This window comes from Calidris pugnax, unplaced genomic scaffold (assembly GCF_001431845.1).
Source record: "Calidris pugnax isolate Ruff unplaced genomic scaffold, ASM143184v1 scaffold38, whole genome shotgun sequence".
NCBI lineage: Eukaryota > Metazoa > Chordata > Aves > Charadriiformes > Scolopacidae > Calidris > Calidris pugnax.
Genome location: NW_015090995.1, coordinates 1,733,200 through 1,749,124, shown reverse-complemented (window position 1 = coordinate 1,749,124; position 15,925 = coordinate 1,733,200). Strand labels below are relative to the sequence as shown.

Here is a 15,925-nt window from a genome sequence, read left to right as displayed (position 1 = left end):
GCGGCAGCAGGCCGCAGCGGGCCTCAGGGGCCTGGCGCCGCGGGGGAGGCGGGGTGAGGAGCCGCCGCGGGCCTAACGCTGCGGGCGGGCGGTGAGGAATCATGAAGGGCTTTTCTACGCCCGGGGGTGGGGAGGGGATAACGAGCGGTCCGGGGGCTCCCGCCCGAGGGAGGGGCGGCCCCGCCATGGTCCGGCCTTGTCGCTCCGCCGGCCTGACGAGCGCCCGGGTCCGCGTTTGCACCGCCTGCTGAGGCCGGGCCTCCTCCCGGGGCTGGCCCGCAGACCGTGGGGCCGGGCGAGCGGCTGGGACTTGGCTGGCGTTTGGGAGAAACGCGGTGGCTCTCAGGACGCTGCTCCGCCCCGTGTGTTGTGTCTCTGACCGCGTCCACACCGAATGACAGAGAATGAATGGCAAAGATGTGCTGTTTGGATATCATGGCCACCCTTATATCTTCATTTTTTTCTGTTTTTACCTGGAAGTTACCTCCCTTTTGTACCCTTTCCTCGTAATAAATGGATGAGTTGCATCTTTTCCTTGAAAGCGTGGTGTTCTTTGCTGTATTACTTTCTTTAGATCTCTTGCTCTCCTCCTCAGTCCCAGAATTATAGGTCTTGGAGGAATTTCCAGAAGTTGTCTGATATCCCTACCTTACCAAGGCGGGATTGACTGCTGATGACAGACATTTGTCTAACCTGTTTTTAACTCTCTCCAATGTTCACAATTTCATAATCTTTCTAGGCAGTTTATTCCTTTTCCCTCTTCTTTTCCTTCCACATCCTTTGAATTTTTCTTGGCTTCCTCCAGCTTCCTGAGAGAGAATCAGAGATACTATATTTGGCTCCCATTTCTTGTCAGTTCTGCACTTTGTGTCTTGATAATATTTGTAGATATAAATTTAAAGATTTTGAGTAAGCCGCCAAAGTTTACTCTGTATCTAGAATCTTGTTATGAAGAAAGGGTATAAGTCTTGAATTGAATGTGGCTTTTCTATCCAGCCTGAGGCAGCTGAACAGTGTTCAGGCCATCACCATGTTTTGTTTGGATGTTTGTGTCTAGAAGTCCAAGGCTTGGTGATTACATAAGTAGCAGAATGTGAATATCAAAGCAGATTTATTGCTTGCTTAAAGCAAACAAATAATTCTTTGTCATATGCATTACAACATACCTAATACGAGGACCAAATTTTCATTATCATTAATTTTTGACCTAAGTAGATTGATTTGGCTTAACATACTTCATCGTTTTGTGAATTGATTTCTGAGCTGGTTATTTTGCAGGAGGGTGTCACTGGGAAATATCCTTAGGTTGGCAAGTTCATTCATGTGATCAGTGTTACCAGCATGTGACTCCCAAAGCGGTGGTTATTTTTTTAAACTGCTGCTTGAAAGTGGTTTTTTTTGTGTTTTTTTTCTGTTCTTTTGTAGTTGGGAAGACCTCTCTCATCACCAGGTTTATGTATGACAGTTTTGACAATACTTACCAGGTATGTGGTAGTTTTGTTAGTCTGGGGTGTGGGGTTTTTTTTAAAAAAAAAAAATATATATCAGTAAATCTGTTCCCTGCTATTAAAGTGTGAGAACTGTTAGGAGCAAGCATGTTCCCATGAGATGTCAGTTCAATATCATATGTAAGGTTGTAATGTGCCTTGAAATGGAGATGAGACTTCTTGATCAAACCCAAGCATCTAGTGTGATGTTGGGGATTACAGTGTACAAAAAAGAAGCAAGGTTTAGATCCTGTCTGGGTGTGTGAGAAGCCTTGAGGAAAACAGGGAGAAATATTGGTTTCTGGGGTTGGCTAACAGAGAAGACAGTGGTCAGGATGCCTGAAGATGGATATGGAAGCCTTGGGAAACAGAGAGTAAGAATGAAATACAAATATTTATGATGGTTTCTGGTCTCTAGCATCTGAGTCCAGAGTGCATACATAGATCTGCAAGAAGTCACCATGGTATATTCTTCTTTTCTAATTTTTTTTTATTACTACTTTTTTTTTTTTTTTTTCTTTTTTCTTTAACTAGAAGGCTATAGATAGAAAAAGGCAGGGAGATCTTGGCAGGAAAAGAGTAGGATAGGGATGAGGAGGCTGCAGATGAGAAACTGAACATGTGTAAGAGGCCTGAAGATCTCGGGAAGAGTCAGTTGCATTAAAAGCACTTAGTGGTATTTCAAGGGGATGCCAAATACCTTTAAGGAAGATGAGACTAGGGTGTTATCTTTTAATTTGGGCCAGAAAGAGTCACTGGCTTAGGTTGGGGTGACTTTGCCTTCTCTCTTGCTCTTTTTAAATAGAACAAGCCTTTTTTTTTCTTTTTTTTTTTTTTTTTCTTTTTTCTTTAACTAGAAGGCTATAGATAGAAAAAGGCAGGGAGATCTTGGCAGGAAAAGAGTAGGATAGGGATGAGGAGGCTGCAGATGAGAAACTGAACATGTGTAAGAGGCCTGAAGATCTCGGGAAGAGTCAGTTGCATTAAAAGCACTTAGTGGTATTTCAAGGGGATGCCAAATACCTTTAAGGAAGATGAGACTAGGGTGTTATCTTTTAATTTGGGCCAGAAAGAGTCACTGGCTTAGGTTGGGGTGACTTTAAGGTGGAAAAGGAAGAAAAGATTGTTTTCTTGAGGACAAGACATTCACTGGAACTGGATCCTCTTGTGCTTTCTGTGTTTCTTGTCCTGATTTTTGTAAGGTGCTCTTGTAAATTTACCTGCTTGTTGTAGCTGTTATAAACTCTGTTTTGCCTGCAGAAAATAGGACTAGAAACCAGTACTAACTACAGAAATTGACTGTTGGGGTCTCTTCTAATGTTAAGTGGCTCATGTTCTGATGGAGACCTTCCAGACCATGTTATGCTGCTTGTGTTTAAGACAGATAATCTGTCTAAAATGCTCAAATCTGTGACATCAGTAGCCTGTCTCCTGGAGTTATGATGGCCTAGGACATCTGCTTGATTTAAGTGCCTGGGATTGCATCTAACTTAGTAAATTACTTTAAGTGTCTTTGTGCTGGAATTGCTGTACAGCAATGAAAACGTGAATGGAAGGAGACATCCAGAAAGAACTGCCTGGGAAGTGAAGCTTTTGAATTTCACTGGAAAGGAAGCACATTCTGAAATGGAAAGCCCGAAATGAATGTTGCTTTTTAGCTTTCAGTACAGTTGCCCACAATTTATATATATATCTAATTTGCTCCATCTTTTGGTTATTTCTAAGAAGATAATTCTTGCCAGACTGAATTGCGGTAGAGCAGAAAGACATGCCAGTTCAGATATGATCTGTGTATAGATGCATGAACGTCTGAGGCTAAAATCCAGACTCAGAGGTTCTCAGGCAGTAGAGAAGTGTTAGAAGAATGATGTGAAACGAAGATGGTGCAGATATCCAGCTTGCTTTCTTTTTTTATCGACCATATTGAAGGCAAATGACTTCAACAGCTTAATTGTAAGTTTGTGAACGTTTCTGAGAGTTTGTGTAGAAAAGATCCGAGTTGCAGATGCTGGGAGGCGAGTTGCAGTTACTAATGCTTTTTCTTCTTTTCAGGCGACCATTGGAATTGATTTCCTGTCAAAAACAATGTATCTTGAAGATCGCACGGTAAGTGAGGCGTCTGTGTGATAGCATGGCGGCTGCAGGCAGCGCAGCGGCGGCTGCTGCGCGTGCTGTTCCGCCTGGCTGTCCCTCCAATGGCTCCTGACATCCCCCAGCAGCCTTCAGAGGGGCAGCCCTTGTTAAATCGAATCGCTGCCCCACTCTCCTGTTTCTGATACGTGTTAATATCCGGTACCTCTAGAATGAAGTCAAAATCTTTCATGCAAAATCAGGGCAAGCTAATGTCCATATCCCAAGCCATGGGCTGTTCTGCTATGGCCTATCTACTTCAGATCTAGTTTGCTCCCAGAATTTGCAGCTCTGCCTCTGGGATTGTCAGTAGAAATGGTTCTGAGCAGACCTCAGGCAGTCCCAAGTCTTGAGGTCATTAGGGATTACCAGTGGGGGCATAGTTCCTTTCCATAGAAACCCTCCTTTTGTAACACAGTTCTCACTTATTGTTAATAAAGTAATTTTGGCTTTAGCTTGCATGAGATTCCTTTTTGCATAAAGAGATCCCTCACATCCCTCTCCTGTCTTTCAGTATTTGTTTGTTTCATTAGTTCATGTTTTGCTAGTAGTTGCCTTTTTGCTAGTTTTACTGTTGACTGAGAAACTGTTGTGGGGCAGAAGGGTGTGTGGTGTGTGATGGAAGTCCTTTGTTTTGCTTGGGGTCTGTTGCTTCTGAAGATGTCTCAGCCCAGTGTGTGGTGAGTTCACCAAGTGTTCCTTTACCATTTTACCAGTGATTCCCCCTTTAGAAAAGACCTTGCTTAATCTTTATTTGGGAGAAACTACTTGTATAACATTCTTCAATGGTGCTAGCAGTGGCAGGAGAAGAAAAAGATCTTGGGAATGCTGCTTAACACCTGTGAAGGCCAGTTGGAATGCCTGCGTGCTGTTTTCAGCAGCGTAGTCTTGATTTATTGTGGTTGTGTAGCTCAGAATGTCATTTACCTGCCCACTATCCAAAAAGTACCTTTTTCTTTCTGATGTTGGATATACTGTTAGCTTTCCTGCTTCTGTAAGTGGTCCACAGAGCCCGTAAAGCCTGTTTAAATAACAGAGAGGTGTGATGAGGGGGAAATTCAGACATGGAAATAATTTCTCAGATGTGGCTAATGAAATGAAGAACGTTAAGCCTCTAACTACAGCATATGCTTCAGCACATTTGGTAATGTCTTCACACCAAATAATGTACCTTGAAATTATACCTGTGCCAGATCACTCAGCGCTAAATGTGGCCTGAGTAGCAACTACTAGCCAGCAGAAAGGACAAATGTATGTGGAGCTGGGTTCTTCACAACCATCTCAAGTAGCCAGCGCGTTGGGAGCTGTGGCACTAAGCGAGCTGGGGCCACAAGAAGCCCCGTCCTCACTCCCAGCTGTCAGGCTGCTAGTTCCCTGTTACAGCTACAACATCATTCTTGAAAGACTGAGTAGTGGCTCCTTCTCTGAGTCTTGATATCTTCCCAGACTTGGATTTAAGCACAAGGTAAGCCAGTCTAGAGAGTGTTGGCTATCCTGCTACCCCGCTGCTATATTTCAGTACTTGACATCAGGCTTTCCAGTGGATTCATCTGCAGTGGGGTGATGTGGTCCTTATGGTTAGGAGTCACCACATCTAACTAGCTGTAGGCTGCAGTTTGCTTGTGTGGCTCTTGTAGCCCTGCACTGAGGTATGTATGCTTATTTCCCTCTTTAGCACATGGTGTGAGAAGGTATTTTTTTAGGGATGTCTTGGTTTTATGATTAACTGGAAGCACACGTTCATATGTGTGAGTTATTAATGGGTCTGTGGAGGGAGGGAGGTTTCTTAGACGTGCAGTTAGAAGTGCCATTAGCTCTTTTCACATTTCTGTTCCGTTTTAACTTTTCCTTTTGTTGCATTATTTTTGCCTTGCAATTTTTTTTCTTTCTTTTTATTTCACTTGAGTTTTGGTTTTGTTTTCCATTTTCCTGCTCTTCCCTTTCCCCCTTCCCCTACGCTTTTCCATTTCCCAGATCAGGCTGCAGCTGTGGGATACAGCCGGCCAGGAGAGGTTCCGCAGCCTCATTCCCAGCTACATCCGTGACTCTGCTGTGGCTGTCATTGTCTTTGACATTACAAGTAGGTATTGAGCCAGAGTGTCTGCAGGGACCTTGCTTTTAACATGTACCTTTTATGCACTAGAAGTGGTGGTGTTATCTGAAAGGAGCTAAGACAGTTGGAGGAGGAGGAGGAGCTAAGGCCCTTGGCCCCAGGACTGTAGGTGTTTCATGGGCTGAGGGGAAGTAGCTGAGCATCTTCCCCCCCCCAGACAGTGGTAACTCCATCCCATAATACAGAAACTGAGTAATTGTTTAACCCTGGTCTGCTCAAAGCTCAAATGGTGGAAATGATACACAAGAGGACTGGCAGGTGGGTGAACAGGGATTGTGATTTCCCGTGTGTCTGTGCTGATTGGAATGAAAGGTGGTTGGTAGTCCTTGGAAAGCTTTATGTTTTTTCTTGTGTTGGTTTTATTAAACCTCAAAATGATTATTTTTTCCCTCCCTGGTTAACTAGAGAGGTAATAAAAGTAATGACTTCAGATACCAAAGCAATGGAATAGTGTCAGAGTAGGTAGAACAGTACAACACCCATTTAAATCAAAGTGATTTTGGAGGATTCAAGACTCCCATTTCATTGAAGAGGAGAGATGGTGATTCATATGAGTAACCAGAGAGCTTTTGAAAGAGAAGAGATGTAACTGCTCTAATTTCTAAAAAATAAACAAGCTTAAAGGGAAATCCTCCATAATTCTTGGCATTAATGTTTTAGTATAAGATATGAATATAAGAATACAATTATTTCATTATAACTCCTTGTTATTGTACTTGACTCTGGGAGGATTTCTGGTTTGGTGCAAACTAATGTAAAAATGGAGTGATGTGGGTTTAAGGAGTGCTGAGATGTGCATGTGATGATGTGTCGATGGCTGGGAGCTCTTCTAGGTGGGGCAGTGTGGCAGGCTGCATAGGTTGCCATCTTTTGTCCCTGTGGTTGTGACAGCCACAGGATGCTGTTTATCCAGGCAGGTGGAAAAATCTTGCCAGTCCAGGCTGTTCTTAATAACTTCCAGACCTGTCAAAAATAATTAAGTGAGAGCTGATCTCATCATACTTTGGTAATGGTCCCATCTTTTCAGGTAATTTCACTTTTTTTTTTTTTTTTTTTTCTGCTCTTTGTTCTGTTCTTAGTGACTGGGAGGCTTTTAGTTTTATTGTGTTATCAAAGGAAGGTGCTCATGTACCTCTGAGGGCATGATGATGGTGAGTGCTAGTGTGATTAGGAAAACAGATTCCTTTACCACTCTGAAGAGCTATATATTTGCATTGTCTATAGTGGTAACTGTATTTGGGAACCTCGAATAGTCTCCTGTTAGTTAATGATTGTTGTGGTAGTGTAAAATAGGAAGAGTCCCATAGGACATACTTAAGTGCCAGTCAAGATACTCTTAACTAGCAGGGAAAAAACAATAAACTAGCATGTAGGGAGCTGATTTAAAAAAAAAAAAAAAAAGAGAAATTGCTTGCTTATTGTTACTGTGCTGGGCATCTTGAAGTGGTCCATGGAGAGAGATCCATGGTAAAATTCCCTATTGCAACTCTGGCCCCTTTCTGAACAAGTTGCCTTCTCTGTAAGAAAGGGTTAACTCCTGGTTGAGAACCTTTCATCTTTCCAGACCAGTAGGGTCATTGGCATGCGAGTGGGTTATTTATATTTTTTCTTCCCCTCCACAAACTTTGGCTTGTAGAAATGAGAAGCTACAGGAGACTGTGGTCACTTCAGGAGTACCTACACACCAGCTGAAGACCTTCCCTCAAATAGCGTTACCCTTCACTACGAGATTACTGGGGACAGTTCTTCCCTAGTTCTGTCGTACTTCCTCTCGTTGCCTTTTTGAGTCTGAAGGTTGGAGGGTTTAAATTTCCACCTCTGTAAACTTTCTGGGTGAATAGTCTGGTGTAGCAGCAATGTCTTGGGCGCTGTGGGGCAGCTTGCTGTGAGGGCTAGAAGCCAGAGCCCGAAGCTGTCATTATCAATCTGATCTGTCAGCACGGGTATGATATTGTCCAGGTGGATGAAGTTTTTCACCCTGAGTTTCCCTGGGGTAGTGAAGAGTCCCGAGTTTTGCAACTGTAATCAAGGCTGCCTTCAAGATGAAGCAGGAGCTAATTGCTTTAACTATAAGGCCTAATCTTCCTTAAGCCCTAGGGCATCAGATCTACATACCCTGATGTAGATGCCATGTTTTGAATCTGCTTGTGAGACACTTTGCAGACTTGTACTATGTCCAGCTTCTACTTATCTCCTAAACAAGCCAATTATTGGTCCTTCTGAAACCACTTTCTCTGTTACAGCCAGTCTCCTACAAGCTGCCTTATTAACTGCTGTTTCATGCATAAACAGCTGCTTTCCTTCATTGCTGAACAAGTGGCTTTGTGAGCACATCTGATTCATGTCATTAAGCTGAAAACCAGTGTCTGCCCTCCTATGAAACTCGTGCCTGTTGAGAATGCCAACAGCAATCATGTTTTCTGGCAGTGGAGTGGTAGCTGTAGAGGTAGCCAGGGAGGGTAATGACTTGGAAGGAAAGGGTATCACTCCCAGTTATGAAAAAAGCTTTTGTTTAGCATTCACTGGGGTAGTTGGGCATGTTTTGAACGTTGCTGTTTCAAACAGGCAGGTGCCAGACCTTAGAGCTAACATTTATAATAGGTCAGTTTGTGTTTGGGCATAGTTCTGGAGATCAGACTGTGCTTCTCCTACTCTTTGTGATTGTTTCTGCCTCCTGTGCTTATCTGAAAGGGAGAACCCGATGCCCTTTGTGTCACACGAAGCCTACAGTATGTAACTTTTGCTTTTCTTTCTGCTGGAGCTTATTGATTGCCTTAATCTTGCATGAAAATCCCCATTGCCATCTTCTGGATGCTTGATGCTGGAGAATGGATGCTGTTTTGCTATGTGCTGTCTGGGCTGAGGGGACTGCGTGTCTGTCATGTGGGAATTGCCCAAAAAGCCTTGATCTGAGATACTCTAGGCTAGGAGTCTGGTGGAGACCCCATACAGAGTGCTGGGTAGACCAGGAAGGCCAGCTCTGTATTGTTAGCTGCCACTCTCAGCATTTGGGTAGCAGCCATAACCTAGAGCTCTTTGGGCACACCGGAATCTCTAGGCAAACACATTCTCTACAACCAGAGTCAGAAAAGCCAACTTTGGTGGTGGTTGGAAATTTGGGGCAAGATTACAAGGTCAACCTCAGCTTCTCAGACTGAGCTGCATAGAGTGAATTCTAGAAATGGCCTTTTCTCTAAAGGACAGTTTCCTCCTTTCTTTTCTCTCTTGCTCTCTCTCTCTCTCTCTCTCTTTCTCTCTGCTCTCCCTGGCCTGGTACCAGCAGGTTCGGCTGCAGCTTTGGGACACAGCAGGCCAGGAGCGGTTCCGCAGTCTCATTCCCAGCTACATCCGCGACTCCACCATTGCTGTGGTAGTCTATGACATTACAAGTGAGTGATGCTTTGGTGTCTCATTATTCAAAATAATACATGTCAGCAGAACTAGTAAGTTAAAACCAGAAGTTCTGCAAAAAGAGGATTAACATTAGAAATGTTTTTGGTTTTTTTTACCCTGCCGTGCTTTTCTGTCTGAGCAGAAAACAATTTATGGGTCGTTTATGTGTGGTGTGGGAAGATTTGGAGAAGCACCTTCCCTCTCTGAAAAGGAGTTTTATCCTGTTTGATTCTTCCCTACAGACTTGAATTCTTTCCAGCAAACCTCCAAGTGGATTGATGACGTTCGGACAGAGAGAGGAAGCGACGTCATCATCATGTTGGTGGGGAACAAAACCGACCTGGCAGACAAGAGGTAATGGAGGGGAGCTGGCAGCCTGGCTGTCCTGGCCAGTAAAAGCAAGGAATTGACCAACTGGTCTGTCTTCAACACAATTTGTTGACTTGAAATGAAGTATAAATAGCTAGCAAGTTTCTGCTTGTTCCAAGATGCAGCATGAGCTTTTATAGGATCAGTCTAAAAGGCTTCCTTCTCAGACTAAATTCATGTCATACATAACACAAACTGTTATGTTGTGGATATGTGAGAGGAAATTAAATTAGCAAAAGCAGACTTCCCCAAGAGACTTAAGAAGTTAATTAGACTCTGAAAATCACACAGATTTAATGTTTTGGGACACGTCATAGAGCATTTTGCCTTTAAAACTCTTAATCCTGCAATGGCACTTCAACATAACCATGTGAGAGCTGCTTAGAAGACCACGGGCTTGTGCTTTTGCAATTCTATCCTCTTGATCGTTGATTTAGCAAAAAATTTGTTTAATATTTTCAGAGATTATCATTCTTTATGAAGATGTCAGAAACAGTCTAGATAAGTAAAGATTTTTGTTTTAATAGTTAGTAGTAGTTGGCAAAGGGAAGATGGAGTAAGCCGTGCAGTTCCTTACAGTCCCAATACTTTACACTGAAACATCTTTGCATACACCAGGTCCTCTAAAATGTCAGAGAACATATGAAGCATTGAAATGATGGGAAATTTTTATCAGATGCAAAAGAAGGCATCTCAGAAAGGCAGAACTGGGAAACACCTGGATCTCACAGCAACACGAGGTCTTATAAAATCAAACCCTTATCCTTTGCCTGTTCACAAGACATTTCTGATAAAAAAAATAACAGCTTGAAAAGCCTTCCAGGAGGAACATAAATATTTTCTCAGAAAAATCTTGCTCTGTTATCTGAACTGCCTGTTTTTTAACTTGGTTCCTTGGGATGATGGGCCTAATAGGGATCTGTTTCATTGTTGGATGTTATCACATTTTAAATTCCAACCCTTGCTTTATTCCTGCAGTGTACATATTGCTTCAAAATGTATTGTGATGTGTTTTTTCCCCTTGTAGTTTTGGTGTTGTCCAAATGCTCATATGAGACAGTAGCCAGCATCCCTGGCTGCACAAACTGGTCTCAGGAGATGCTTTTTGCCATTTATTCCTGTACAAGTTTTTTCGTTTGTCATGCCTAGCAGGAAAAGCAGAGATAATTCTGACACTGGCAGGTGGTTTGAGTCAGCTGGGGGGGGGAAAAAAGATAAAGTTAGACTCTAACAAGGCTCTGTGTGAGCTTTGTACTGATGGTTCCTACAGAAACGTGGTCTTTGTCCACCACACAGACCACCTCAGTCTTTACAACTGTTTGGCTTTTTCCATTTCCAGTGGGGGGGCCCTTCTAAGTGGCCTGTGCCTTCCACTTTGGAAATGTTGATAAAAGTTGGTGTTCAGAGCTTCAGAAATATGATAAAAATGTGTATAGCTGCTTTGGATTAAGAATTCCAGGTGGCAAGACCTCAGATCAGTCTCTGAAATCAGCTTACAAAAAGCAACAGAGCAAAATCCAAGATATTCTACTTGAGCCAGCTCTGGATATTGACAGCATAACTCATATGCCCTACTGGGAACTGGAAATAACTGCAGCTCCCCAACTGAATAACCTGAATTTCTATCAAAATCCAGTTTCATGTGGAACTGGAAAACCCAATGGGATAATTTCAGCCTTGGATTATTTCCTGATAGTACGTAAGTGAAGGAGAGTGTGTGCAGGACAGCTGGCCCAGCACTGTCATAAGAATTAAAAATATGAGAAAATTGTTTGAAACATAGCTAGAGTTGAAGTTCATGTAGCACTAGAAGTTCTTATTCTTATTTTAGAAGCTTATTCTTATTTTAGAAGCTTATTCTTATTTTAGAAGCTTAATGTGAGCAACAGTGTTACCAGTCTACCAGGACAGTAGTCCTGGTCTAGGCTAGAATTTGGAATTGTGGTGTATATCCAGGTACCAGTAAAAGAAGCTGCCTTGCCTTTCTTTTAAAGAGAAGGTACAGCTGAAATACCAGGCCTTTTAAGGCTGGGCAAAGCCACAGTATCAGTCTGAGCTTTGTCACATTTTTTCAAAATAGGATGAATGGCTTCCAATATGCTGTATTCTATGGTAAAAACCAAGTGATGATGCAAGTTAAGTTCTGAGGCCAGAAAGCTGAACTAAAAATAGCACTGTTCTTACTCGGTGCAGCCGGTTAAGTTTTTTCTTTCCTGCTAATGTTGCTTCAGTTGGTGGCTGGGTTTTTTGATTTTGTTTTCTGCAGTTTTCTTTTTATTCTTTTTGGACGATTTTTTCTTTGTTTTGGTTTTTCTTTTCTGTGATTTGTTCTCGTTGCTGTAGACAGGTTTCTATAGAGGAGGGTGAGAGAAAAGCCCAAGAACTGAATATGATGTATATTGAAACCAGTGCTAAAGCAGGATATAATGTGAAACAGGTATGTACAGGATATTGATGAGAGATGCGTTTGGAGGTGCTTGCTCTCAGCCAGCAGCCTGGCATTTGCTGTTGCATTCTACTTGCTGCTGGAGCCTTTCTGAAACCTTTCTGTAACCTCACAGAGTTCCCTCCTGTTGACTTTTGGGAAACTGCTTTTTGTATCAGGTGCAGCTTCTGGGGATTTTTCCTTCCCTTGAGGATGCTGTGAATGAGGCTTAAATGTACTGCACAAACTTCATCCTGTGCTGATTGTCTGTTATTAACAGCCATAAGCCCAGGCATTCCCTGGGTAACTTACCTGAGGTTGTTTCAGTCTTAGCTGGAGGACCTGGGAGTCTTTAAGACTCAGAGGTCCTGAGGTCTCCATTGGTGGACTCTGCACCCTCCCAGGGGGTGGTGAAGCCCTCCACTGAAGAGCGTCTCAGTCACAGACATCTAACTCTCCCTGTCTGTTCTTCCTTTCTGTCTTTCTGCTTCTGTTTGAATCTCTGTCCAGGCAAATCACTACAGAAGAAGGCGAACAGAGAGCCAAAGAGCTGAATGTGATGTTTATTGAGACCAGTGCAAAGACTGGATACAATGTGAAACAGGTAGATCAAAGTTATGTTCTAAAGGCAGGAAATCTGCCCTTGATTGCTCTGTGTAGGAATGCTTCTGCTTCATGTTCCATCAGAAAATTGCTTGTAGTCTTTACTGTCAGCCCCTGAAATGCTTCTTGCTCAATGATCACTGCCACACCTTTATCTACTGGAAGCTCCTTTCCTGCCAGGTCAGTGATTCCCAGTTAAAGCTAAGCAAACTCACCTTGAACGAAAGGAGAACCTAAAACCAGAATGTGCTGAGGGATAGGAGTGGCACTATTTTGCACAGCCGGTCAAACATAATTTTTGTACATTCACTTTGCTTTTGTTAACAGTTAAGGCACTGTTTTCCAAAATCAGTGTTGACATCAGTCAGGATAATTGCTTATGCTGATGCACTAGAGCAGAAGTTCCTGCTTCTGTTTGCAAGCTGCAGAGGAAAATCTCAGAATAGTTGAGGTTGGAAAGGATCGTCTAGTCCAAACCTCATGCTCAGAGCAGGCTGCCCAAACCTGACTAGTTGGGTTTTGAATATCTCAAAAGATAGAGACCCCATTTCTCCATGCAGCCTGGCACAGTGTTTGACCATCTGTAAGGTAAAAAAAAAAACACTTTAAATGTTTCTCTTGTGTTTAAACAGAACTTCTTGTATTTCAGTTTGTGCCCATTGCCTTTTGGTATAAGCTTTGGGTTTGTTTCTTTTGACAATTCTGGATCGAATCTACTTTAGTCTTTGGTCCTGACTTCCTGTTGCTTTATTTGTCTAGCGGGTGTTCTCAGTGAGAACTTCTGTGACTTAAAGGATGCAAATTGCAGCCCCTTGCTAGTACCTCAGTGGCTTGATTTTCCAAGTGACACAATTTGGAGGTGTGGATGAGAAGCCCCCGCCAAGCTACTATGAGAAAAGTCATCATTAACTGATGATTCCTCTAGCTCTTCATGCAGCGCTTTTCAGCAGAGAGCCTGGCGGTGTCTGTGTGTGAGCTGCTGCATCGATGTCAGCAGGAGGAGCTCTTAAGCATTGACTTGAAAAATTATGCAAACCATTTGCTGTTTTTATGGGGATATGATAGTCCTTCCCAGCTCTCACACATCCTCAGTAGCTTAAATGCAGCTCACTTGAGTCAGCTGTTGTGCTTAGAAATCACTGGTTTGCAGCAGGACTGAAGTGAAAGGATGGGGTGTAAAATCTCCATTATCCATAGATTTCTTAAACCTTTGGTCTCTTCTGAGGTTGCTTATCAGAAGTCTAGAGTTTTGCACTGTAACATTGCTGGGTGCAAAAGCAGTTGAGGCTGGAAATGATAGATGACGTGCTTAGTGAGTGCAGGAGGGAATTGTTCTATGTGTCCCTGGAAGAACTGTTACTAATTAATACCATGTTCTGTTCAAACAGAAACAGGTAAAATAAAAATGTCTTTTTTAGGCATTAACTTCCTTAATAAAACCTGTTAAATTTCTTAGATAATATTCTTGTGGCACTTGTTGATCATGTTTTGCTTGCTAAAGTACCCATGTAACAAGTTTGTACAATTTGGACTCTAAGATCTGCTGTAAAGCAATGTGTTTTTAACATGTGTGTTTTTTCTGACAACTCTTCAGCTCTACCTGTTTCTCCTTTTCAGCTTTTCCGTCGTGTGGCTGCTGCCTTACCTGGGATGGACAGCACACCAGAGAAGAGCAAAGAAGACAGTATCCTTGCTTTCTCATCAGTAACTTTTCCTGGTCTTGTAGTATTTGACAATTATCTTTTGTTAGGTTGGGCTTACTGCCTTTTTGGCACGTTGTGGGGATGGGCCTTACTGGGGTTTTGCAGAGATATGGCTGCCACAACCAGTGTAAGTGTGGTGCTTACCTGTGGGCAAAAATTGATGACCCTGCTTGTGGTCTGTACATAAATGTACACAACTACTGAGGATGCAGTTAAGCAGGAGTGTTGACTCCCAGGAGGATAGGGAAGCTTTGCAAGAGGATCTAGATAGATTGGATCACTGGGCCAATGCCAATAGAATGAGTTTCAACAAGGGCAAGTGCAAGGTCCTGCACTTGGGCCACAATAACCCCCTGCAGCGCTACAGGCTGGGGGAAGTGTGGCTGGAGCTGCCTGGAGGAAAGAGACCTGGGGGTTCGAGTTGCCAAAGGGCTGAATATGAGCCAGCGTGTGCCCAGGGGGGCAAGAAAGCCAATGGCATCCTGGCTTGTATCAAAAATAGTGTGACCAGCAGAAGTAGGGAGGTGATTGTGCCCCTGTACTCAGCACTGGTGAGGCCACACCTCGAGTATTGTGTCCAGTTCTGGGCACCTCAATACAAGAGAGATCTCGAGGTGCTGGAGCGAGTGCAGAGGAGGGCAACGAAGCTGGTGAGGGGGCTGGAAAACAAATCGTATGAGGAGCAGCTGAGGGAGCTGGGGCTGTTTAGTGTGAGGAAGAGGAGGCTGAGGGGAGACCTCCTCATTCTCTACAACTTTGTGAAAGGACACTGTAGAGAGGTTGGTGCTGGTCTCTTCTCACAGGTAATTAGTGACAGAACGAGAGGGAACGGCTTCAAGCTCCAACAGGGGAGGTTTAGATTGAACATTAGGAAGGAATTTTTCACTGAAAGAGTGGTCGGGCATTGGAACAGGCTGCCCAGGGAGGGGGTGGAGTCCCCATCCCTGGCTGTGTTTAAGGGCCGTTTAGATGCAGTGCTGAGGGACATGGTGTAGGGGAGGACTTTGTAGAGTAGGGGAGGTGGTTGGACTCGATGATCCCAAGGGTCTCTTCCAACCTAGACGATTCTAGGATTCTATGCCAAGTGCAGATTTTGCTTTCTCCACATAAGCTTAGGATAAAAATTGCAGTTTTAAAATACCATTAATTCTTTCCTCTGTTTGCACAGGGCTGTCTCGTGCCCAGATCTGTCTGATGGGGCTCTGTCCTCTACAGGATCTTGACATACCGAGTCCACTTGCTTTGCAGTTTTTTCTTAACTTGTCTCCCTGCAGTGATTGACATCAAACTAGAGAAACCTCCTGAGCAGCCAGTAACGGAGAGCGGGTGCTCCTGCTAACAGGCCCGTTCTGTAGCAGCACATTCCCCAACCGGCCAGTCTCACTGAAGAACATCACCGCTCATTGGCTAGGCAACCCTACTTTGTGGGCTGAAAAAAAAAACCAATCTACTAAAGCGAGCGAACTCCCTGTTTACTGGTGGGGAGCAGCCCCGGCCGCCCCTCTTACTGCATGGTATGAGCCCTGAGTGCAGAATGAGTGTCCTGTCTTTTCTTTTATTTTTTTATGTTGTTGCACTTTGGCACTGCGGTGCCCTTTACACTCTTTCTCTCTCTTCCTCTCCTTCACCCCTTCTTCTCCTCCTCCCTGGCCCCCCTCCTCCCCCCCCCCCACCTTGCGCCTGCCCGCTCACTCGCATCCTT

At 43.6% G+C, this 15,925-nt stretch overlaps 1 protein-coding gene across 9 annotated transcripts in view; it reads left to right on the top strand.

Annotated features, from left to right (window-relative positions):
* Positions 1-15,903, top strand: part of RAB41 (RAB41, member RAS oncogene family) — a 16,288-nt gene extending 385 nt beyond the window's left edge. The window contains exons 2-9 of one of the 9 annotated variants that reach the window (XR_001413473.1): positions 1,426-1,484; positions 3,540-3,593; positions 9,011-9,119; positions 9,366-9,477; positions 11,836-11,929; positions 12,428-12,521; positions 14,138-14,204; positions 15,498-15,567. Coding sequence is in view for 8 of the 9 variants with exons in the window: in XM_014955181.1 (XP_014810667.1) it covers positions 1,459-1,484; positions 3,540-3,593; positions 5,592-5,697; positions 9,011-9,119; positions 9,366-9,477; positions 12,428-12,521; positions 14,138-14,204; positions 15,498-15,562 (633 nt within the window). In the remaining variant the exon portion in view is untranslated. Of the gene's footprint in view, positions 1-1,425; positions 1,485-3,539; positions 3,594-5,591; positions 5,698-9,010; positions 9,120-9,365; positions 9,478-11,835; positions 11,930-12,427; positions 12,522-14,137; positions 14,205-15,497 lie in introns of all 9 variants that reach the window. The other 8 variants (XM_014955182.1, XM_014955181.1, XM_014955176.1 and 5 more) reach the window with 8 other exon arrangements.
* Positions 15,904-15,925: the final 22 nt, after the last annotated feature.